Source organism: Melopsittacus undulatus, chromosome 1 (assembly GCF_012275295.1).
Source record: "Melopsittacus undulatus isolate bMelUnd1 chromosome 1, bMelUnd1.mat.Z, whole genome shotgun sequence".
Classification (NCBI taxonomy): Eukaryota; Metazoa; Chordata; class Aves; order Psittaciformes; family Psittaculidae; genus Melopsittacus; species Melopsittacus undulatus.
Window position 1 is genome coordinate 82,997,681 of NC_047527.1, and position 23,890 is coordinate 83,021,570.

Genomic DNA, 23,890 nt, shown 5'->3' on the forward strand with positions numbered 1-23,890 from the left:
AGGCACTTTGAAATCAAGTATTTCACATAAAAAAGAGCACAGCTGTTTGCATTCTTATTCTCTTTTGTAACCACGCTGGAAGCATATTATATATGTGCCCAGAGCCATATTAACTTCTAATGGGTTTAAAAAAACAACAGCCATTAACTCCTGACTTTGAGAGGCAAGAACAGAGGTCTGCATTGTCTTGTGTGTGTATAATGGATCCTGTGCCAATTCTGCCACAGCACAACGACACTGCTTGTTACTACCCAAGTGACGTTTGTCACATGTACTGTCATGATGTGCTGAGTGGTGGACCTTGGAGCTATGAGCCTGAGTTACCACAGCAGGAGCTCAACAGCAAAGGCAGGGAAACGTGAACATGCTGGCTATGGAAACTCCTGCCACATAGCAGCAGCCACTGATTTTTCTTTCACTTTTTTCATTACTTTCATGAAGTTTTTGTATGAAAGAGATCATGCAAAAATGCATTCTAGTCTGCTGTGCATGAAATTTAAAATGCCCACATTAACACGAAAACAAAACTACTATATCCAAAGCTAAATGCTGTAAATAAGTAGCTATGTGGTATGAAGAGAGGATGAATCTCAGCTAGGGCTTGACAGATTCAGGTTTTGTTCTCATTTCTACCCTTGACCTGTTTGGTGACTTTGAATAAGTGGTTGCGTTCTTTCTATTTTTTTCTGGGTCAGGGACTGCCTGTCATTTTGTGTTCATCGTGGCTGGCATGAAAAGCCTCAGTGCTAGTGAAGATCTCTGGATACTACTACAATACAAACAATGTTTAAATACTTGTTAAACAGTGCAAGAGAAGAGACTTTTTTTCCCATGGTAAAAAAAGGTGTCATGTTGCAATGAGTAAAAATATCAGATGTTCCATAAATAAATAAATATATCTGCATTTACCCCAACCACACATATTCAAAAGTGCTTCTAATTAAATTCTAGACACCTATCACAATTTTACTAGATTATTTCCCACCTTTGTATCTTAAGATATTAAAGCTTTAGCACCTCACTTTTACTTCTAATAAAAAGTATTGATTTGCTGTACCTCATCTTTAAGATTTATACTCTGGTTTCATATAAAACTTAATGCATTTTTTTCAAAGCTGTCATTATCCCAATCACATGGCATAGATTTGTATTCACATTACAACAAAACCCCATATTTTTCAGTATATATTTGGAAGTGGTTAACACATTTTTCTATCTAAATCAATCTGCTTCTCAGCAGTCAGTGTTGAAATAGGCCTTTTTCTAGTGTTTCAGGTAAGGCCTTTTGTTACCTTTCTCTCCTTGCTTACATGTATAAATGTCCATTTATAAGCTGACAGCTGCAATAGATGCCAAACTTGATCCAATTGCATAAATCTACAATATAAGCTGCAAAAAGTACATCACTACATGCCTGAAGACTTCACAGTCTCTTAAAACGTCTGACAGAATTCTCCCCCTTAGTTGTACTGGAATGATTCGGTATTTTATTTGCATGGAGATGCAGTGAAGCTTTTGTTCTTGCTGTTGGCACTTGATTTCTGATATAAATGTTACGGTATGACTTGCAAGGGCAGAGTCTAAGGTCATTTACTTTATTTTCTCACAGCAGGCGAGGAACTGATGCCTATCTGCTAACCAAAAGTAAGATCAAAGAACTCTGACATAGGAGAGAGTAGTGCTACAGATATAATTACAAACAAACAAAAAACCAAACCCCAATCAATGAAAACATTGAGAAATTAAAAACAAAGAAACACCACCAAACACTGAAAGCAATGGGTGAAAAAGTCACGAGAAGATGAGAAGTCTTGAAAACCTGTTGCTGAGTAAAGCAATTGAGTTCTCAGTTTTGAGAGCTTATAAGGTCGGCAGCATTTTGAGTGCCTGGTCAAGTTTCAAGTCAAAAAACAGTAAGCAGAGACACCTAGAGTGCTTTCGATTGTTAGTGTACAGACACCTCCTGAGACAGGATATTGGTTGTAAGATCTGACACATTCTGACAGGTGGAAAACATATTTAAAATATTTGGCTTGGTTTTTGGAAAAAGGCAGGAGACAACAGTGTTGAATGACAAGAATTTAAAACACCTAAGATAAGAAAAAAAACCTTTTTTCCTTTGGATGGCATGATGTTCATTTTTTCTTAATGATGACAAAGGTAAAAGATTTTCGTGTATCTGACAATGTTTATCATCATAAGACCAAAAGGTAAGAGCAGCAATTTTGGATTACTTGTCCAATGAAGTAATTAAAAATTCTTATTCTAGAGGATTTTAAATAGAGTTTTTTTTCTTTTTTCAGAAGAAATAAATTTATATGTGGATACTGAATAGTATTAGCATTTTCAAGTGTTGCTGGATTGGGAAGTAGCTGCTTTATGTTTGCCAGTTCAAGTATCCCTCTGGACACTGAGCTGCAGTATTTGAATTGTAATTCTAGTTGCCAGCAAAAACTGGTCACCATGTCAGAACTGCTCTGACACAGTAAATGGCTGAAGTAATGACAGGAAGAAAACTGCAGGGAAGTAATGTTGGCTCAGCTTGCATCTGTGAGGTCCCATGGGTTTCCATGACCACCATTCGCATCTTTAACAAGCTACCTCCAGTGACAAACACTCACCCATCACTGCTGCATCACTCCTGACCATTGATGTATGAGCTGCTCCTGCCACCAGTAAAAGTTCACAGTTTGTCAGCTCAAGAGTCTGTTGTTTGCTAATGGATTACTTTTGAAATGTCTGCTGTAAGTGGAGGTTTTTATTTATTTACTTATAAAAAAGGTGTACAGGCTACACACTGTTTGGGCTCTGGTTTCTCATAGCAGAGTCCCCAGTTTTGGAGATTTTCTCAATCATTGTTTCCCAAAACTCCACAAGAAAATGGGATGAGAGTGATGGTGCCCAGCCTGCACATCTAACTTGTCTTTTCATGCCTCCAAGACAGTCCCGGGAACGGGAAATGTAGCAGACCTTCAAAGAGAAGATCCTTAATCCATGGAGGAAGACATCCACTGGTCGAGGCAACATTGCCCTACCACAGACCTCCTGAAAAGGGAAAAGATAGCTAGTTAGTGAGGTTTTGGGTGCAATTTGGTGTTCCCTTTGTTATTGGTAACCAGCAGGTGAAGAGGGCCTCTGAGGTAAAACCGCTCCCTGATGGATAGGGAAACCCAAGTGGCTGTAGTGCTATTTCATCTTGGGACCTCAGAAATAACTTGTTAAATTTTAGGGTACCTGAAAAACCAGGCATGGAACCAGTTGAAGACTATCACTGTCTTTGAGCAGTCCTTACCTTTGGACTTTTAAAAATGGGGGAGGTATTTCCTTCATTTTCTCTTCACAGACTCAGACCACCTGTTCTGGCCAACACACACAGCTGCAGCTGCAGGGTCAGCCTCTCTGACTGCAGTGCTTCCATGCCTCCCCAACAGATCTTCCAGCATGCTGATACCAATGCTCTAGTCAGCAGTGCTCCTTACCATCTTGTGACCTTTCACATCAAGAATGTGCCTCTGAGCAGAAAGCACAGACACAAGAACCTGGGATGATCTTCTCTTCTGCAAGCTTTGGAGCACTGCAACAGCAACAAGGTAGACTACCATGAAGATTAAAAACCAAGAAAAAAGAAACAAGTCCAGTGCAAAGTTACTGACTTTTACTTCCTTCTAGAGACACAGAACTGTTTTAAAAGGGGAATCCAGAGAAACACTAAGGAGATGTATAGATAGTCTTACCTAACATTTCATTGCTAGGTAGATATAGTATATCCATAAACATGAACAATTTGCTAAGAAACACACCATCTGTAGCTCAAGCTGGGAACACTTATCAGAATATAAGGGAAGAAAAAGTAAAAAGTACTTTAAAAAGGCCATTCTCACTAAAATAAAAATCTCTACCTTGCCTGTAATTTGAAGTGATCAGTATACCTCCAGCTTTCAATCCATTTTAATTGGAGTCTTTATATGAAGATAAATTACATCTTCAAAATACAAGGAACCAACCTGTTTTCCAGTGGTAGGTAGTCTGTTTAGCACCTCTGCAATAATAACAAATGATACTGAGATGTGTCCACGGCATATGAGAGACCTGATTCCCTGCTCTACCCACCATATTGTTATGCCAACTATTTTTTTTTTATTCCAAGTAAGTGCAAGTTCATTATGTGACCACCAGTTTATTTTAGCAGCTCCTCTTCAAGTTATTTGCTTAACTATGAAAGAACAGATAGCAGAATCCAGAACACCTGTCCCCTGACACCATGGCTTACTGGTAAAGAATAATTACCAGCAACCAATGAGATGTGTCACATTTCATTTCTAAGCCTGTTCACAGTAAGACATCAATCATTCCAAGAGCTAAATATTTAGGCTTTCAGGTAACAGAAGACAGCAGACTACAAGTTTTTCGACTACAAGTTTTCACTACACTTCAAAACAGGAACCACTTTCTGGTTATTATTTCCCACTTAGGCAAACCTATTTCAAATGCTTAGTAACAATTATATAAGCCAGGCAGGGGTGGTAAGGGAGAGAAGCAGGGTGGGATGTATGGGTCACAGAAATTTCAATCCCCATCAAAGACAATGCAGTACGGTACAATGTAGATGACCAACTCTCTAAGCTCTCACAGTGCTTTACAAGCTACCACCAAACAGAAACTTTTTACATAGCCTGTATAATCAGAGTCTTTGAAGTAGGAAGACAGATGATCAGGATTTGCTTTTTGATCTTTCCAAATTGTTTTAGCAAGGAACAACTATGCCTAGAGTCTTTTCTGGAAAACTTTATTAGTAACAGTGTTCACAGCAGTCATGGAGACCAAGGTTAACTTAGTTTCACTGTTAAATAACCTTCCAGAAACTGAAAACTTACAAAGCAAACTTAGGCTCTGCAAATAACTATGATGAATTTTACGTAAATGCAATAAAAATTCCTAATCAAATGACCTACAATTCAATATTCTGTGCATACACACATTTAAAAGAAAAAAAAAAGGAAGGAAAAAATAAATGCAAGCTTTCACAGGGTCTGCTGAAGCCACACAGATCTTGGTATTGTTTTTCATTCATCTACTTGTACCCAAACCAAGAACCTTGCATGAGAACCTCTACATGAGAACACAGCACACTCTGGAGCAATCAAAAAAGTGCCTTATAATCCTTAAACCAAACACACTTTCACATTTCCAAAAAAGCAGCCAGAGTTGCCTAGTTATGAACTACAGCTGTTCCACTGATTAGCACAAACTCACTAATCATTTTTCTGAAACTTAAAGCAACTTAAAAAACCCTTTCTCTCCTTAGTGTGTATTATAAAGGACTGCACTCACATTATACATTCTCTGCATCTCCTTAAACTATCACAAACATTGATACCCACTGTTTTTAGACAGTGCATACACAAACAACTCAGTTTCGACACAGAAAAGGAAATACTACTTTCTTTGCCTGAAGGAATTTTGATTTCCTTTTCTTGAGGGCAGAAAACAAAATAAAAGGGAATCTTCCTAGCCCATGTTTATACAGTGGGAAAAAAAAAAAAAGGAAAAATAGCCTACTCGTGAAAAAATGGCTATAATCTACATTTTATTTAGAAAGACTTAAAATTCATTAACTGTAGTAGTGGAATGGAAAAATATTTTTAAGTTTTTTTTCATTTTCAATCAATTCCTGGGTCAAAGAAGAAAAGAGAACAGTTCTGGATTCCTCCCCCCAAACAACATATCTGATAAATTCAATCTATTCTTATGCAAATGTTTATCACAAAGCTCACAGTCTTCTTCAGGCTAAAAAGTAAAATGATGTATAGGAAGCATTAAAGACATGTTAAACTGTGATCTAACAATTCCACTGGAGTACTCTGGTGATATAAGACACGATGAGAGAAACTTGCACAGCAACCATACACTTGAAAATGAAGTCACTGTACGTTCTACTTGTTAAACACATGAATCTGCTCTCAGTTAAGAGGGAAATGTAAAATAATGATGTACACATTTACCAATAACCCTCCGTCAATGCACCATTTCAACTTATTGCTAAAAGTAGATGGGCAATTATACAAAAATAAATGAAACACAAAGCCTTGAAGGCAGGGAAATTCTCACTGTTTCCTTTTCAAGCCTACTGCTGTTCAGAGGCATTTCAGCATTTTATTTACAGACTGAAGCTATATGGAGTTACAATCACTTTTAAAAAGTCAAAGAACAGCAGCATCCAGCAGAGAGCAGCTCCTTGCCTTTATCTTTTTGTTGTTTTTAATACCCTACTATATGTTTTAATGGTTTATTATCACTTTCTAAATTACAGAATTTGTTGATTTTTTTCTTTTCATCCTCAGAAATGGATTAAAAAAGGGTCAAAAGAAAAGGCAATCGTAGAAGCTGGAAGAAGTGAGGTAGTGCTGTGGCGCCAAGGTTAAAAAAAACGTATTTATCTCACATTGCATGCGTACAAAAATGTGCTTATGAAAATACACATATTGATTAGCTCAGAAGTGAAACTTTGGGAAGACATTTGGGTAGTCTGAACTTTTCAGCTACACTTGTATCTACTTTGGCACCTGCAGTAAAGTGCTTTCATAGATGCCCATCACACACCTAGAGAGTGATGTTTCAGATAACCATTGAACTAGTTGCTCACTGCATTGTGGCCACTGGGCAAAAGTCTTCTTTCAGGAGTCTGTCTGAATTCTTTGGGCTAGACTCGTGTATCCAAGCTCATGAAGCTGCATGGTATCTTACCACGTACATCCTTTTTGCTTACATCAGAAAAGATACATAAATGACTCACCAAAAAGCATATGAAGCAGGAAGAAAATGTGCAGTTAAGGAAAATAAGAGTTGTATCTGTTTCATTTATCACAAAAGATAGAGAACTGACCAGACCATATGTACTAAGGGATAGTTTTAACTCAGAACTCAGCATAACTGAAATGAATGGTTTGAAGCAGGCAAATTAAAAGTACAAGCACCAACATCTACACTGAAACTGGCAGTCAGTGAGAAACACCACCAACAGACACAGTGAATGTTCCACTTCTGGTACCATTATGAGCTTTTATAGAACTAACATCTGTCTGTAATACAAGCCACAGACACCAAAACCCAAGGAAACTCGACTTAAAACTGTATGCCACTTTTGAACTATACATTGGGATAAATTCTGCCCTCCTTTGGATACAAACAGTTTTCAATGGACACATATGGAACAGCACCTGTATGGAGTTTCTAATACACCATTTGACTGTTATGGTCATAGTTGTATCTTCTGGACAAAGACAAGAGTTTGATAAAGCAAGAAGTTAAGAATAAAACTAAACCTGTAAGCTCAGTACAGTCTCTATGAAAAGAGTTGTAATTTTCTTGCTTCTAATTACCTTACTTGTTAAGAGTTTTGTAATACTGATTTAAAGACAACCCCCCCCCCCAACCTTCCACACACACCTGTGTCACATTCCAGATGTGATCCACTGTTTAAAACAAAAACAAGTAGCTCCTTTGCTTAAATTACTGTACCAGTTTCTATAAAGGGCCAGAAGTTTATGGCTCTGGTTTAGCAGAGTCGAGAAGTACATTTAGCTGCAAAACTTAAGGTAGGTACAGGCTTAAGTGCTCTGATGAATTAGTTTCTTGTAACACTTTCCTCCTTCACAGCTGAGTTTATGCATTAACTTTGCTGGTCACTGGAAAACAGTATCTGGACATAGAAGACAGTAGTTAATCAGGTTTTTCTCCTACAGGCTTTTAAAATTAATACTTTATTACGTCATACAAGACAGTAAAAATAATAAAAATAATCCCACAACTTCTCTTAAAAATTGAAGGGATTTTAAACCATATCTTATCAAAAAGCCAAACAAATTTTGCACTTAAAACTAAAGAAATACTATATATACACACATTTTTTTAAAGTACAGATTATGATTTTCTGTTTGATATCAACAGGCACTCTTCATTCATCATCTGCAAGAAACTAGGTTGGGTCTCCATAGGCCACAGAGTTATTAAGTAAGTAAATATGCCACTGCTTCTGTGCCCTCCTTCTATTTTCTTGCTTCTTCAGTCTCCTCTGGCTCTCTCTCTTGAAGCTCCTTTTCCCACCTCATTTCTTTCAACTCTTGTCTGTACTTCCGTTCAATGAACCGTTTCTGATGGGCCATCTGAGGAAAGTTATCTGACACAAGAAGAAATATTTTACATTAATAAACAAACTGATAACACAGAAATCCTCAGGTTTTTCTTTTTCTTTTTTTTTTTAACTTTGATAAGAGTAGGAATATTGGTGAATAACGTTATTATAATTTTTACTCATTTATTTCTAAAAATCCACAGGAAACCAGGGCTGCGTGTCATACGAGTTTGGTTTCTTTACTATTTCCACATCTGTTTCCCCTGCTACAAAGCACTGCCATATCTAATACACTCACAAAAATAAAATATAAAATCCTGGTATAGCAACATGCCCAGGTATTACCTGGATTTTACATTCTGTTCCCTTAGCAACAGGTGGTCAATACTGAAAAATGAATGTGAGACTACTGTCAATGCTGTCAGGGGTTTTGTCTTGTTCTCACTCCAAAAAAGCCCCTGGTTCCAAGCATTGTACAGATGTTTCCATTATTATTGTTTTAGATCACACAGAATCCACTAGATGTCCCATGCTATGGCAGGGGTCCTAATGGGAAAGTAATAGTGTAGCAAAAAGGATTGAAGTAAAATCTGTTCCTGAGAAAGCTAATGCTTGGCTATGTACCAAAATACAGCCTTAAGAGTAGTCTAAGAACATGGATGAGAGAAGGACTGTATAAAACAGACTGGATGAGGCTCTAGTGATGGAAAGATAGCTAGGGGGACAGATGTTTCTGATTTCAGTCATTTTTTCACTGGCTGGTATATCTATACATTAGTTAGAACTGAAGCTGTAAAACCAGCTTACATAATTGATCAGGATTGCTCTCAATTTAGTGCACAGCTGACAAGAGTACAATGTTTTCTGCATGACCAGGGTGCTGACATTCATCTGTGTGTCTGTGCTGCAGAGACCTGCACCCTCCAGAAAACAAAGAGGTGGTGGAGTACATGGCAGCCTGCAGATGGTGGTAAATCCTGCTGTGATCACACAGAGCTCTGGGATCAGCGCTGGCTACCTATCTGTGTCTGAGATGAATGCAAAATGTTACTAGACTGACCTTTAAAGCCATAAAAAAAAATTGTAAGATGCCTCAGCAAAGGATGACTCTTTCTCTAGTTGGCTACTGAGAGAGAATTCGGCTGAGGCTCCTCAAGGAGTCCCTTGGCACCAAGCATTCTCCTCTTTCTGGGTCCCAGAGAGCACAGATTTGTTCAGCTAGACAACACTGTGCAGAAGCCCTATATTCTGCAGCAGTTCATGGTAGAGCGGAATGACTGCTTTGTGTTATTGGCTGATGAAATTTGTACTTTTCATTATATACTACAGGAATAAAAGGTTTATTCATCAGTTATTTACAACTCAGTCACAGATGGGTATATTTATTTAAACCAGAAAGCAATCTAAACAAAAGAAAATAGTTTTTAAATTGCTCTTGTTTTTTAAAAACACTAGAGCTTTGTTTAATGTAGTTCTGAGATATCTTGTTGCTCATGTGCACCATAAAATGAAAATCTGCTTTTCAGCACTGTGTCTGTAACATGAATCCTTAAGAACTCTGAAGAACTCAGCTTAGTAGCAGTCTGTTTGTTTATAAGGCGTTAAAGATGTTGAGAAGGACATTTATGTAATAAAGTCATCATGGTTATCATAAATATAAACAAGTACATGAAAATTACTTTTACTTGTAATTAACTATATATTCATTAAAAAACTAACAACAAAGTCAAAACCAAACAAAACCAAAAAAATCCACAAACATATACATAATAGAACAGGTGCACACAGGGGCTACTAAGCCTTCATCCTCAAAGTTCAAACCTTGATTGGTAAGGCACTGAGAAACATGACCTAACTTGAAAGTTGGCTCTGTTTTGAGGGTGGTTGGAGCAAAGAACTATAGAGGCCTGTGGTGTCCAAACAAATATGTATGTCAGAAAAGAGCTATGATATCCTTGGACTGATAGGAGCTCACAGCTCTGAGTGACGATGCTGTCACAAGAAAAAACACTCAAAGAAAAGTTCAGTAACATTTTACATATATTCACTGGAGAAGGGAAGTTACATTTTTCTACTTGTCAAATTTACTGGTGGCAGGAAATATACACCTAGCAGATAGATATAAAAAAAATTAGGAATTACACGTATTCATTGTCTTCTGAAACTTCTAAGCCCTGGGATTTCCAGATGCAGAGATAATAGCTTAAAAAAACTTTGGCATCTGAGGAACTGTATGTCTTTTTCTTGAATCAAATGTAAAAAGCATACCTCTCTCAATGTTCTTCTGAACAGATTGTTTCTGCTGCACAGAAATGCTTGCAATCTATTTGCTTACAGTACATCCACACCTGACACTTTAACTTACCTAACCAAAGTTACTTCGTATAAGAAGCTTGCATACACTCATTCCTTCCATACCTGAGACTCCACTGCAATGAAGGACTGCTCCCATGCTGGCTATCTATTCTGTGCTTAATTTTGAGAGGTGCACACACAGTTCACTGGATCTTAGCTGACATAAACTTCCTAACAGATAAATATTGACTTATAATGTTTGCAGATCTGCCTGTTAGATTTAACCTAGTCTACTGTATAATCTGAGATCAAGTTTTATTTTCTAAACTGGTAACTGAAATGTAATTTTTCCTCCTCCACTAAATCAGAGGACTAGATAACCTCACCAGAGACTAAGCAGTCATCCCACTGCATATTTAATAATGGAAAATCTCAATAAGATTTCACTGCACAGGTTTCCCTCTAAATTGCAACCTCTGTAGTTGATCAACTCCCATTAAAAAATGCCTATGGTATCGTATTAACTTCACCTGTTACAAAACTGTCTTGAAAGTACTAAAAGGAAAACCTGCTGCTTAGAAGCATTCAGCATATATGTTCTGTTCAAATATTATCCCCTCACAAAACCTGCACCCCATCTCCCTAAAGACCAAGGACGTTAATTTTACGTTATTTTCTTTGTTGCCCAAATATCTTACATTTTTCAAGTGCGTCCATTGCAGCTCCCATTTCTGCTTGCTGAATACTGTGAAAACCAAAACAAAACCATGTTATAAGATCTGCATTGTACAGTATAAACTAAAGTTTCTGAGAAAGCGAAACACTAGCTACTTTTATTTTTTGTAATAAAACTCTTTAGATAACCAACAAGTAGTTAGTAATTCCCAGAGTGTATGATATATCAGCCTTTCCATAAATATGTAAGCAATAGCACTACAGCTCCTGTAGAATATTTTTAAACTTAGATCAGTAACAGAATATTCTAGTCCATTCTTCACTGAAGCATTTGCTTTTTCTTGAGAGGAAAAGAAGGGAATAAAATCACAGAGGTGCAAATGCTATAAAACCAATGATATTTTTATAATCATCAGATTTGATAGCAGAAAGTAAGATGAGGGCTTTCTGGTTCATGGTTGAAGTCTCTGCAACTTTAGAAAACATTCTAAAATGCCAACTATAACAGCATCAGAAAAAAAAACGCTGAGAGCCTTGCATCCTTGACTTGCCATGTTAAGTTAGACTCTAATTCAGTAGCAAAGCCAATGATAAAGTCGTTATTTCCTGGAAGTTGTTGTGCAGTTTCTAGTCTGCCAGCCACAAAACAGCACTGCTAGCCACCTTGTAGGCAAGTTCACAAAAAAAAAAAAAAAGCTTAAGACCCCAAACTATACAGATATTAAACCCTTCAGGTATTTCTGAGACAGAAATTCAGCATATCACGAAAAAGGCTCTATAGCTTTCATTTTCTAAGGCTAACCACACACTTGTCTATCTCCATGGCTAGTCAGTTTGGACACTGCCATACTCGAAACTTAAAATCAGATGATTAGTTTTTCACTATACCTTGGGCCTTTACCACATCCTATTCTTTCTCCTTTGAAGTAAACAGCTACTGTGTATGTCCTAGCATGAGACGGTCCCACTGTCTGCAAAGTCCTGAAATAAGAAGATATGATTTATTCAAGCAGGAAGTATCAAAAACCAGAATCTGCTTGTGGCACATACATCACCAAGCTTTCAGTCTGGTCAATACTTATAGTGGAATTAGTGCAAAGCATAGGGCAAGGGTTGACGGCTTCCTGTATAAATCACATTAACCCAGAGATTACCAGTGCAGTGAGCAGTAATATAGAGAAATTTACATAAAACACACCTCAATCATACTGCATACATTTATTTCTCCAGGTTCACTCAGGAGCACCATATGAAAATTAAAACTTTAACCTTAAACACTGTGAAAACACTTGTAAAAAGGTTATATAAATTGTGCATAGCTGTGCAACTGCAACTACTCACACCAACAGGACTACTGGGTGCACAAAAAATTTTAGTCCTTGAGAGTTGAACAGTTACCAAGGTTTTAAAAGGATTTTATATTGGACATGATAACTTCCTATATACTGAATGATCACAGTAAAAATAAATTTTCCAACAGCTCTGAAAAGTTACAGTATGTCACAAAACAAACTTTCCATTTGAGATAAAGTCTATGACATGCATCAACAACCACCTAAAGGGGCAAAAGAAGGTAATTCCCTAGACATGCAATGAATTGCTGCTTTTGCTGTTTCTTCCCGCTCTCCCAAATCTCCCCCTCCTTCCCTCCCCCCCCTCAGCTTGAGGTGTGTCCACTTCCTTGCTTCTTTTCAGAAGGAGCACCAATCTCACATCAATTTTTGAAGTATCTAACTATAGTGCTCTGTCTCCATGTGCTGTGACAAGAGCAGATTAAACCCACCCAAATTTAAAAGCAATAGTACTGACTGCAATGAAACAGATAACCCAAGTAAACAAATTTAACAAGTATATCACTAGCTCTAAGCTGTACTATAAAAATCAATCTATCATCACAGCAAAACAAAACAAACATTTGGTACTTGATACTCAGTAGTCTTTACAAGAATCAGGCATTGGTTTTATTGTATTCATCTCCTTCACTCAAGACAAAGCTGTGAGCCCTCATACAAGACACTGAGGAGTCAGATTTGCAGAACATCAGCTGCAGTGTCAATGCAACCATATTTCTGAAGTGCACTGTTTGTCACTAAAACTGAACTGCTACATTTAATTGAAAACTTTACTTCAGTAAATGTGACAAATGCACTTAACGGCTTTCATTCTTCATACATTTTTGATGTAACAATACAAACAGGATAAGCCCTGAGCTTTCATAGTCTTTATCTCTTCTTCTGGGGGCTAATATTGCACCAATTCCCATCTTAATTGAATGGATATAGATATAATTTTAAGTTTATTACTGCCTCTTTGAAGCAACTATTATGCTGTTTTACAATTGAGAGAAGGAAGATCCTTCCCATTCAGCTTCAGGTATCTAACTGAGGTGTACAAGTTAAGAGGTTCAGTGCCCTGAGTTCTTCTGTGACTAAACAGGAAGACACATGTGGGCTGAACTCCGCAGCAAAAATGTCCAAAACTTGTGTTGCCCTCCAGTGCCTGACTGAATTACAAAAGTAGTCTTTAATCAAGATGTGTAATACAATGCATTTAGTATGTCTGCATAATAATGTAGAACGTAGAGAAACTTTATACTATTACTGAAAATAGACTGGAAATGTCTTGACTTCACACCCAAACAGCCACTGTTCCATTCACTTCATTGATAATAAAACGAGAATAAATGTAGAATGATGCAAATTAAATACTCCACATAGACATAAAAAATTTATTTTCCCTTACAAGACAAAATGCTTGCTAATTCTTCCACATGATAGCTTAAAACACCTAAAGCTTGCAAAACACTGGTTCAACATTTTCATCTTCAGACAAAGATAGTCTGGAGGGCTTGTAAAACTACAGCAAAATTAAACTATGGTAAAAATGGATGTCAGATCACATCTTCCTCCATATACAGGACAGACTGATAATTAGATCTTAAGATGATAGTTCTTACTTGTAAAGAGGAATGTCTGGCTCTTTTCCTTCTGTCCTGAGAGTTAAGCAGCACTGCTGAAGCTGAGATTTAGGATCATTCCAATCTTGATTTAAAATAAACTCCTGTAAGAAGTTTACAAAGATGCTTGTATGATTGAGAGATTGTTGTAAGAGTCTAAAATACAATAAATTGGTAAGATTCCCGAATGTATGAATGTATTAAAACACAGTGGCAGGAAGGTAGGAACCTGACTAATCTTACCTTTAGCCGTGGAAAAAAGCATACATTCATGAAAGTGTGAACATATTCCAAATCTTTATCAATGTACAGGGCAGCAATAAAGGCTGGGGAAACAAACAAGCAAAAGAAAATGTGCTGTCACTCATTCAAAGTGTATGTTAATACATATTTAGAAACAAGTATTTCTGAGTACTCTAAAGCCATATTCAATTACATTTTGCAGCAGTAATCTGATGAGGGTATTATTATCCTGCATATACAGGAAAAAATAAAGTTGACCAAGAGATTGAGTGACTTATCAAAACCCACTCATTTAAAGAGCTAGAAAAAACAGTCAGCTCCTAATCTCACATTTTAACCAGGAGATGATGGGTACTTACAAATAGATCACTAATAGATACCATAAAAAAAGTAAGTTATAAATCAGTCTGATTCATGTGCTATTCCCATTTGCTTAGAGGACTGGCAAAAGCCAAAGGGTCTGAAAGACTCACAAAATCTACAAGATACAGAATAACTCTTTGCAGAATATTTATCACTGTTTCCACTTTCTCTGGAGATAAATTAGCACAAACTTCCATAAATGGACTAAAAATAAATTAATTTTCATATAGCCTTCCCTCTTGTGGAATGACCATTTTGAATATTCCTAAAAGGCAGTCAAATGAACCCCAGAAATTTTCACCTGTTGAAGGAACTACTTTATCTTCCAACAGTAACAAGAACATATTAATGAAACATTGAAACTGCTTCAAAGTAGCTCAGATTACAAACTTTATCTTTCTGACATACTTTCGACTTGGTCATGATGACCCCTCAATTTCTAAGCCTGTAACTTTGTATCTGCAACTATGCTTCCTTCATGCTTTCATACAGACTTCAAAAACATAGGCTAGCATTGAAAAAATCTAGCTTTCGGAGGTATAGGTATAATTCAATTGTAAACCTGGATGTACATTTTTAATAGTGATTTGGGGGATTTCTAATGGCTTTCTTAAACCCTGAGGAAGAAGAAATTGCACAAATTGCGTAAGTTGGCTGTTACAACCAAATTAACTCACATTCCAAGAGATCAGCCAAAGTCTTAGTTCGAAGAGCTACAGGTCTTTTTGTCTTGTCATTAGTGATGGCAAATTCTTGCATACCCAGCTCTTCAGCCACCTTGGCCTGTGTCCTATTGTTCACTAACGAACTTCTCAACAGCTGCAACAGAAAAAGGTTCCACTCAATGTAACAATTAGCAATACCAAACTATGAAAGGTTTGGAGAGGCAGGGAGAAAAGTTACTTTTATCCTTGTACACTCTCATCTCTCAGCTTATTGACATTTTGTTTCAGCCCACCTCAAGTAATTTACATAAATACACAAACACACTTCTTTCTACTGCTGATTTTTCCTTCTGTTTCAATTCTTCTCACCAAATGTCATTTATTTTACGGACATATCACTTCCGTAGATGTGTCTTGGCATTTAAAATGCTTGTTTGTGAGCTTCTTCATAATCATATACCATAGCTTAGTCAGTCTTGTACTTTTTCAGCTAATCTGCATTTTTCTAGTTTAAGTAACACACAGTTACATATATTTTTTCACAGAAAGTATAGCCATATAATCTTCTGGAGTCAGTAGAGCAGTCCCTAGTAGCCACCAAATAAGAAATACATAGGCAGCAATTAAAACAAATGTGCATTAAAGCATGACAGTCTAGCGTTTCCGAATAAGCAGGTGAGGAAGCCACTCCACTCATTTTTGGCCAGAAAAGAAAACGCATGGCTGGGCAGCCTGTATGTACTTTTTGCTCTACCTGAGCTATTGCATCCCTGACAAAGACTTGGCTCTAATATTTTCAATGTATGAAGAGATCCAGGACACCTGGTTGTCCAGTGGAGCTCCCCAAAATGCTTAACCCTGGCTCTAGGCAGATTACTTACATAAACATGGAGCTCTACCAAAGATAAAATCCCTTAGTTTAAAGGAATATATTTGAATTTTACAGTTCTGTACAATTTTCTGAACCACTGGCTAAAGTGAGATTTTTTCCTGTTCCTTTTGCTTTAAATAAAATAACATCAATTTAAGAAGTCACAGATATTACAGGAGGTGGGGGTGAAAGGGAAAGAATGTCCCTCCTTCCCACCGTTTATGTGTAATCTAGAGTTGAGAAGCTGCATGCACATTTTTCCTCTGTCTTCCATATCACATTTGCTCAGCTTATTAGATAGAAGTTATATGCTACCTGGCTCCAGCATGTCAACTGAGCTTATGAAAAATCAAGATTTATTTGCTGCACTTGATACTTCATCTCTGACAACAGATAAATAAAGAACAATATGTTCATAATTTGTTTGGCAATGATGTATGAAGCCCATAGTCACAACTTGATCTTCACAAACTAGACAGACTGCAGATAGGATTATTACCTGTCCTGCTCAAACTTATATTCTACTTGTTCCTTTCCAAACTCTACCCTTGTATGTCCTTAAGATAAAACAACAATACTTTCCCCAACAAATTCCTAATTAGATATGCAACCTAAAAGACAGAAGTGCAGTAACATGACAAAAATCTGTTTCCTATAACAGAAGGATCTCTTCTGAGGTGTTGTTTGCAGAGTACTCATTCTGATGGGACCCCTAATCATGATTAGTAGTATCATAAAACAAAGATCAACATATACACTACATTGTGAACTAAAGATGGAAATTAAAAAACCCACCAAACCAGTTATACTTCTAGTACTGTGGTTATAAACTTGCTCTGTATTAGAATTTGACTCCCCTACAAGTGTGTTCTCTACTGCAGGAATCTCAGTTCCTGTTACTGATACATCAAAGACACAGTATATGTGCCTTTTCAGCAACTTTTTTAGAGCTATTCCCAATTCTGACAACATACAGCCTGTATCACTGCAGATGCTGTAACGTGATGGATGCTCAACTGGAGCTTAAAATTAATTACAAAGCAATTTAATTTTCTTTTTAAATATCCTTCCATCATCACGCAACTTACTACTACTCATGACTGTAGCATAAGCCAGTACTGGAGATGTTTTATCTTCCAACAGCTAACAAAATTTCATCCTCTTTTTAGTAGATCACTTGACTTTCTCAAAATGTGTAGAAGACAAGGCTATGTTCTCCTTTCCTTTGCAAAAAAATATACTTAGTTTACAGTCATTTTCCAACATGTAATCACAGCACACTGGTAAACCACCGCATTGCTAGTTGAATCTTCCTATCCTTAGCCAAAATTGCCCTCAGTACTACTGACACCATTCAGGGGATGCTCTGTTACTACTTCAAAGGTAACTACATTCCCAGATGACAGGAAAAAAAGAGCTCAGTGTTTACTGTTTCTCTTTAGATCCCACATCATTGGTCTCCTTTATCACAAGTCTCTTTTCATTTAAAAACATTCAATGACAATTTTCTTTTTCACTGCATGCACATCCCCAGAGCTGAATTCTTTTTCCTAAGTGTTGCCTACTTCTTAGTATCTTTACGTGTTTTCTGTATTCATTCCACTCTAGCTTTGTAGTTTCCCCTATGAACTGTGGACTGTGCAACTCGTTCTTACATGCTCTAATCATTAAATTAAGCAAAATGGAGATTATCTTATCATTGTTCTGAGTATTTACACCCATTAATAGCAACACTTCATGTCCTTCCTGCCTAATAGTTCTTGAAAGATTACCTTATTATAACCACATTGATGCCTACATTCCTGAAAGTCCCCTATAAAGTAAAAAACTCCACTAGTCTTGGATTTCTGCCTTAGGCTTTTGTTTCTGTGAAGAATATGACAAGGTTCTTCCCCTTTTAACTTTTACTTCAAAAGTTCAGACTTTATCTATTCCATCTCCTGAACGGTGTAGAAGAATCCATACAAAGGTAAATTAAACTTAAGAACGGGTGAAGAAAAATTAAAATTACTTTTAGTCAGAGCATGTACCTTTTTCTTGTAAACAGCTTTATTTACCCCAAACAACCCAAGAAGCATATTCTTGAAAACACATTGCCTACTACACACTTAGCATCACCATCTCTTTATTGATCTGAGAAAAACATTCCAAATAGCTAAGAAACCTACAGCGTCACTTCCTAATTTTAACTAGGAGACGACTCACATTCCTGAAACCTGTATTGTTTCTTTTATTCTAGTCAAGACTTGATAACTGAGGAAAATTTTGTAAGGCTAAGAAAATTTCTAACACAAAGCCACAGCTGTCTAGCTGGAGTACTAAATGAATCAATCAGGAAAAAACCTACATATAATACCACCCTGCATTTGAAGTACTGTGAAATGCTGAAAGAGCCCTAAACTGGTTTTTTTTTCAGAGTCTAGATACAAGAGGCAGAAAGGCTACAGTAATCAACAGTAAAATTAAATTCAAAAGCTACCAAATGAGCTCAAGATTGAAGACAACAGGAAAAAAAGACTAAAATAGATCGTAAAAACTTCTTAATCAGGAAACATAACCCTGCCTGGTTGCAGGTCCAACAGACTAGAAGTCACGAATAAAAAAATGTCATGTCATGTGCCTATTTTAAATAAGCAGTTTAAGACACCCATCTTTAAACAAGAACTCGTCTTCTCTCCCAGTTTTATCACTGACATCCTGAAAATTATTAATCCATTTCACAGACAGAACTAAAGTTATTGCAGTGGGCTCATAAATCACTGTTTCCTATTCATTGCAGGGCTCATGACTTAAAATTAGCAAAACCTTATTAAGAACAGCGGTTGCTGAGGCTTCTTTTGTTAATCAAATCCAGAATAATTCACTGGCTATTCCCATCATTTCAATCTCCATCCCACTCATGGTCTTCTGGAAAGCATGATTGATGGCAGTCTCACCGTTAAGTGCCCTTCATGATGATCAGGGAAATGTATGAATAAATATTCTGTGGCTACCAACTGCATTATGGAGTCACCCAGGAATTCCATCCTCTGGTTGTGGCCTCTGAAAAATGAGACATCAATGCAGCAAAATCAATAAGCACTCAGGAAGGAAGAAACAAAACCAGCATGCACACACAAATTAAAATAGTGATGTGAAAGTGTGCATTGCTCATTTCCAAATGCATTTAAGACAATTTTACAGTGTTAACCAGGTGAGATGAAAACAGTTCCCTACTGCTGTAACACCAACTTTCAGGGAGAAAGCAAATCAGGGGAGCTACATATAAACACAATTATTAGATCACAGATCTGGGATTAAATGAAGGAGAAGAGCAGCTGACATCAAGTTTGTAATGAGATATGGTCTCTACCTGCAGCTTAGAAGAAAGTGAACTAATGAATGCAGCAACTTCAAAAGAGAAAAAAATCTGTCAATTAATGAGAAATAACAGGATCAGGATTTAAACTCATGGGAGATCCTGGACTGGGTAACCACTGTTACCATGGCTCTACCGTTTGCTCTAAAATGGGGCCTGGCAGCTCTACACACCACAGAACACAAGGGCTGCACTTTGACCAAGGGCAAGATTTTACTTATTTCCTCTATCCAAATGTACCTCCAAGTATGATTTGCTACTGTCTCAGGAGTGATGTGCAAATATCAGTGATGCAGGAAGCTCAGAAGAAACAACAGGATGGCTCTCTAACATTTTCTGTAGTCTTTCCCAAGGTATCCACTACTGACTACTGTCAGAGATGGGATATTGAGCTGGATATGGCTTTACTGAGCCATAGCTGCTCTATTCTCTTCTAAAGAAGAAATATATCATCTACAGTTTGTCTACAAATAAAGCTATTTGGGATATTAACATAATGACCAACATGCTACAAGAGCTACATGAGGACTCTCGCTGCAAACTCACAAAGTCAGATGGTTAAAGCCTACTGTCCTCAGAGTGAATGCGCGTGCTAGTAGCCGAACATGAGTAAAGATGACTCCAATTGCGTCCTCAAACTCTGTCAGCTTTTGAAGAACTGGAGAGGTCTCAATGAGTTGCCTGTCAGTGTTAGACTCCTGCAGCTGTAAATAAAATGAAGTGCAAATAATTACAAACTGACACTGTTTCAGAACTTTTCAAAGAGCAAGTCTTCTGTAAGCCAAGGGCAAAGAATACAGTGAACACATCATTCTGTGGACAGATTAACTAAGAAAACTGAGCTTCCTTTGGCTTTTTGTCTTGGATAATTAGTACTCAAAGAAGGCGTTTGCTCTGATACGTGTTTTTTAACATTAGAGACATTTATAACATATTGCTTATATGGTCTTGTCTCTCTATCTGGATAGCAAGAACTACTCCTTACTTCGCCAAAACATGTACAATCGGATATACCTGAGTTTTCTAATATCACATTGCTTGCAACTGAGCAAGAGATTCAAAAATTTCAAGAATAGGCTGGCAGACTGACAGCATGTCAAGATGAAACAAAACCTCAAACCTATTTCTCAGACTTCCTTTTAGTATCAAAAAATCAAGAATAAATACTTAGTATATGAAATTCAAAAGGGCACAATAACACAAGAAAATTAAAATTGTCACTTTGGGTCAGTATCTTATCAGTTTCTTTTCTGATGTCCTTGATGTGGTGACACTTAAATGGCTTTCTGGCTCTGGAAAATGGCTTAAGCATTTCCTCCAGTCACTCTGGGCACCTCTCTTTTATAGCAATTCATTATAGGAGCAATCATACAGATGAGGATGCCTAAAGGAAAAATAAGAATAGCCACAGCTTTTTAAAGTGGCATTAAGATCTATTTTGGTTTGTTGCCTGCCCCTTTTCTATTAATTGATTACATACAATTTGTCTTTTTCCTTAAAAGCCACTGAGCTTTCAGCTGATGTTTTCACAGAACTACATACCCTGGTGTCCTGAGTTCAGCATCAAAATCCCACTCCTGGGTGATAATGGTCAGTTTGGAGTTCAGTTGCATGTGGAGCCAAGACTGCTTTTTTGCTGCCTTATGTAGTCATTTATGTTTACCTATACAGAACTTCATATGCTTTTTTGCTCCATAGTTAGGCACTCCTGCATTCTCACAATCAGACTGCAATTCTTCAGCCTGCTACTGTCCCTGCTAGCCTGAATAATTTGGTATTGTCAACAGACTGCCACCTCACTGTTCATCCTCCTTCCCAGGCTGTTGATGCGAACAGCCTGCACTTCAGCAGAGCTCCCTAGGGAAATCTGCCAGTGACCTCCATTCCTTATAAGATGCGTCATTTGACTCCTCTATTTCTTATGTTTCAGCCATTCCTTTAAATCTTGTAAGCACTGACAGTATTAGCTAGGGTTGCTTCTTTTTAATTATTCTGTTTTTTTTAAAAACATCACCACATTTTTAAAAGCTTTTTGTGAGTGCCTTTCCCACAGCCAGTTAGGAACCCAGCACACAGTATCATCTGCAACATTACATATGTTTTTGTCTCCTCTAAAATCTCCTATTCATTTGTGAGGTAGGACTTGTCTTTACATGCAGGATAGCTAGTGCTAGAATCTCGTAAGTTTATCTTCCCATTAAGACTCTTTTTTCTTTACACCTAAGAGAGTTCGTCATAAAAACACTTCATGCACACTGATTTGTGGCTAAAGACTTGGTCTATGTACCCATTACAAAATTCGTACAAATATATACGTCATTTCAGATGGAGGCCTCAAAGTGCCCTTCTGCTGAAAGGGTGTGCTCATAAAAAAGTTTCAAAGGAGTCAAACTGACTGCACAAAACATCAGAGGTTTGGTTGCACAAAAGAAACCTCTCAGATGTTTGTATGACCCTGAAAACCTTACTGACTGGATGACAATTTGAATACAGCTATTCTTGCAGCACCCCTGCACACCAGGAAAATACTACCATGTCTGCTGTGAAAACAAGAAGCTACAGTGCAGAGGGCCTCCATGATTTACTCTGGGTTTATCCCAGAATTCAGTCAGGGAAAAAGGACTGGAAAACCATTCTCCCAACTTCTAGTCTTGTAAATTTGTATCCTTCAATACATGGAGGATAAATCAGCCTTCAGATACTTTCATAATTTCAGTGTTCACTTGGTAATAAAGCTACTGGAATGACCAAAACAGCCATGTTATCATTGTGCACACACACAAAAAATAAAAATCAGAATCACGCTCTTATTCCATTCAACTAACTTGCCTTCCTACTACTAAGATTTCAGTCTTAATTTCAGGTTAAAAAAATATGTATGTAGACTGATTTTGCACCCATTTTCCCACAACTTCAAGAAGATGAACAAAAAGACACCAAAACATTACCTCTCACTAGATTTGTTGTGTAAACACAGTTATATATCAAACACAAGTCAAGGGGAGTGATTAATCCTCAGAGAGGCAGACACTCATTACTTATAACACCACCACCCCTTTCTCCCCCCAGAAAAAAAAAACAAAACACAAAGGCAAATATAGATATTCTTTGGCTTCTTTGTAGCAAAATTTCTGAGATGTCATTACAATGGAAACCTATGGGAAAGCATCCCAGAAAATGAAACTGAGCTATAAAATTTGTTACAAAAAGGGATACACTTACTTGGAGTGGATGTAGTGGATAATTAAGCCATACATCCCGCAGGTCCTGCAAACATAGAGAAATGCCTTCAATGCTCAAGGGAGTCATTTAACAAATTCCACAGTACTAAATAAAATGTCATTACTTGAAATACTGAACTATTTCAGATGCTGACTCTGCTTAGTGCAAATTCAATAGTGCTGGCAAACTAATTTTTAAAATCGTGTATTTGCTGTTCAAACTGCCTGTAGTTTTCCCAATTAGCTTGTGTCAAAGAGGTGGAAAAAACCTTGAACCAAATAAAAAGTGGTTAAAGGAAGAAAAAGATTTGTTTAAGCCTCAGGACTAACTTTATTTCCAAGTACTCTTCAGTAGCAAGTTTGACTTCACCAAAGGCAAGGACTAGAGAAGAAAATACCCATTTAATTTCTTCTATTTCTTATGGGCTTTTTCACTACAGGCACTGAGCAGCAAATAAGCATTGAGTTACAATAGGCTTCAAAATGTTTTTATCTCTAATAAGCTTTGTCATTTCACAGACTTAGACTTTCAAGAGGAAAATACTATATAATTCATCCCATCACCACTGCCATGTGTATTGTCCCAGCAGTATGTACTGGTTACTTCTCTTAGGTTAAATTCCAACAGCTCTCTAAGACACAGTATGCAAGAATGGATCAGACTTTAATTACACAAGTGAGTAAACACTGGATGAAATTCCCTGTATTTTTTTTCAAATATATGTTTAAAACTTTTAGTGGTGGGACGATTTAAATGACAAAACAAGAACAGTTGCTGTACATGTGCATCCCTTCCCAAAGCATGCCTCCTGGATACACAGCACCCATCTCTGTTGTTCAGATCAGCATATTGAAAGGAAGTCTGCAGGTTTCCCATGCCACCCGTCTATTCCTACCTAAGCCAACCAACAAACAATACACCTGAAGAAATACTAATTTTTTTTTTTGCCTGAGCCAGTGCAGCTTGCTGTCCCAAGCATGCTATGCTACACTCAGTTTCCAGGAACTAAGTACAAAAGGTTTATGCATACCTGTTCATTTGTGATACTTAAGTAAAACAAAAGACAAGAAAGCATGTCTTCAGCTATTGTTTAAATGAAAAAAAAAATCAT

At 37.2% G+C, this 23,890-nt stretch overlaps 1 protein-coding gene across 1 annotated transcript in view; it reads right to left on the bottom strand.

Moving 5' to 3' along the window:
- Positions 1-7,728: 7,728 nt before the first annotated feature.
- DROSHA (drosha ribonuclease III) overlaps positions 7,729-23,890 on the bottom strand; it is a 68,275-nt gene continuing 52,113 nt past the window's right edge. Inside the window, exons 24-32 of the mRNA XM_031049664.2 lie at positions 22,780-22,824; positions 20,104-20,261; positions 19,136-19,241; positions 15,341-15,482; positions 14,301-14,383; positions 14,058-14,161; positions 11,990-12,082; positions 11,125-11,171; positions 7,729-8,176 (exon numbers count right to left, since the gene is read on the bottom strand). Of these exons, the coding sequence (XP_030905524.1) occupies positions 8,046-8,176; positions 11,125-11,171; positions 11,990-12,082; positions 14,058-14,161; positions 14,301-14,383; positions 15,341-15,482; positions 19,136-19,241; positions 20,104-20,261; positions 22,780-22,824 (909 nt within the window). The 3' untranslated portion in view covers positions 7,729-8,045. The remainder of the gene's footprint in view (positions 8,177-11,124; positions 11,172-11,989; positions 12,083-14,057; positions 14,162-14,300; positions 14,384-15,340; positions 15,483-19,135; positions 19,242-20,103; positions 20,262-22,779; positions 22,825-23,890) is intronic.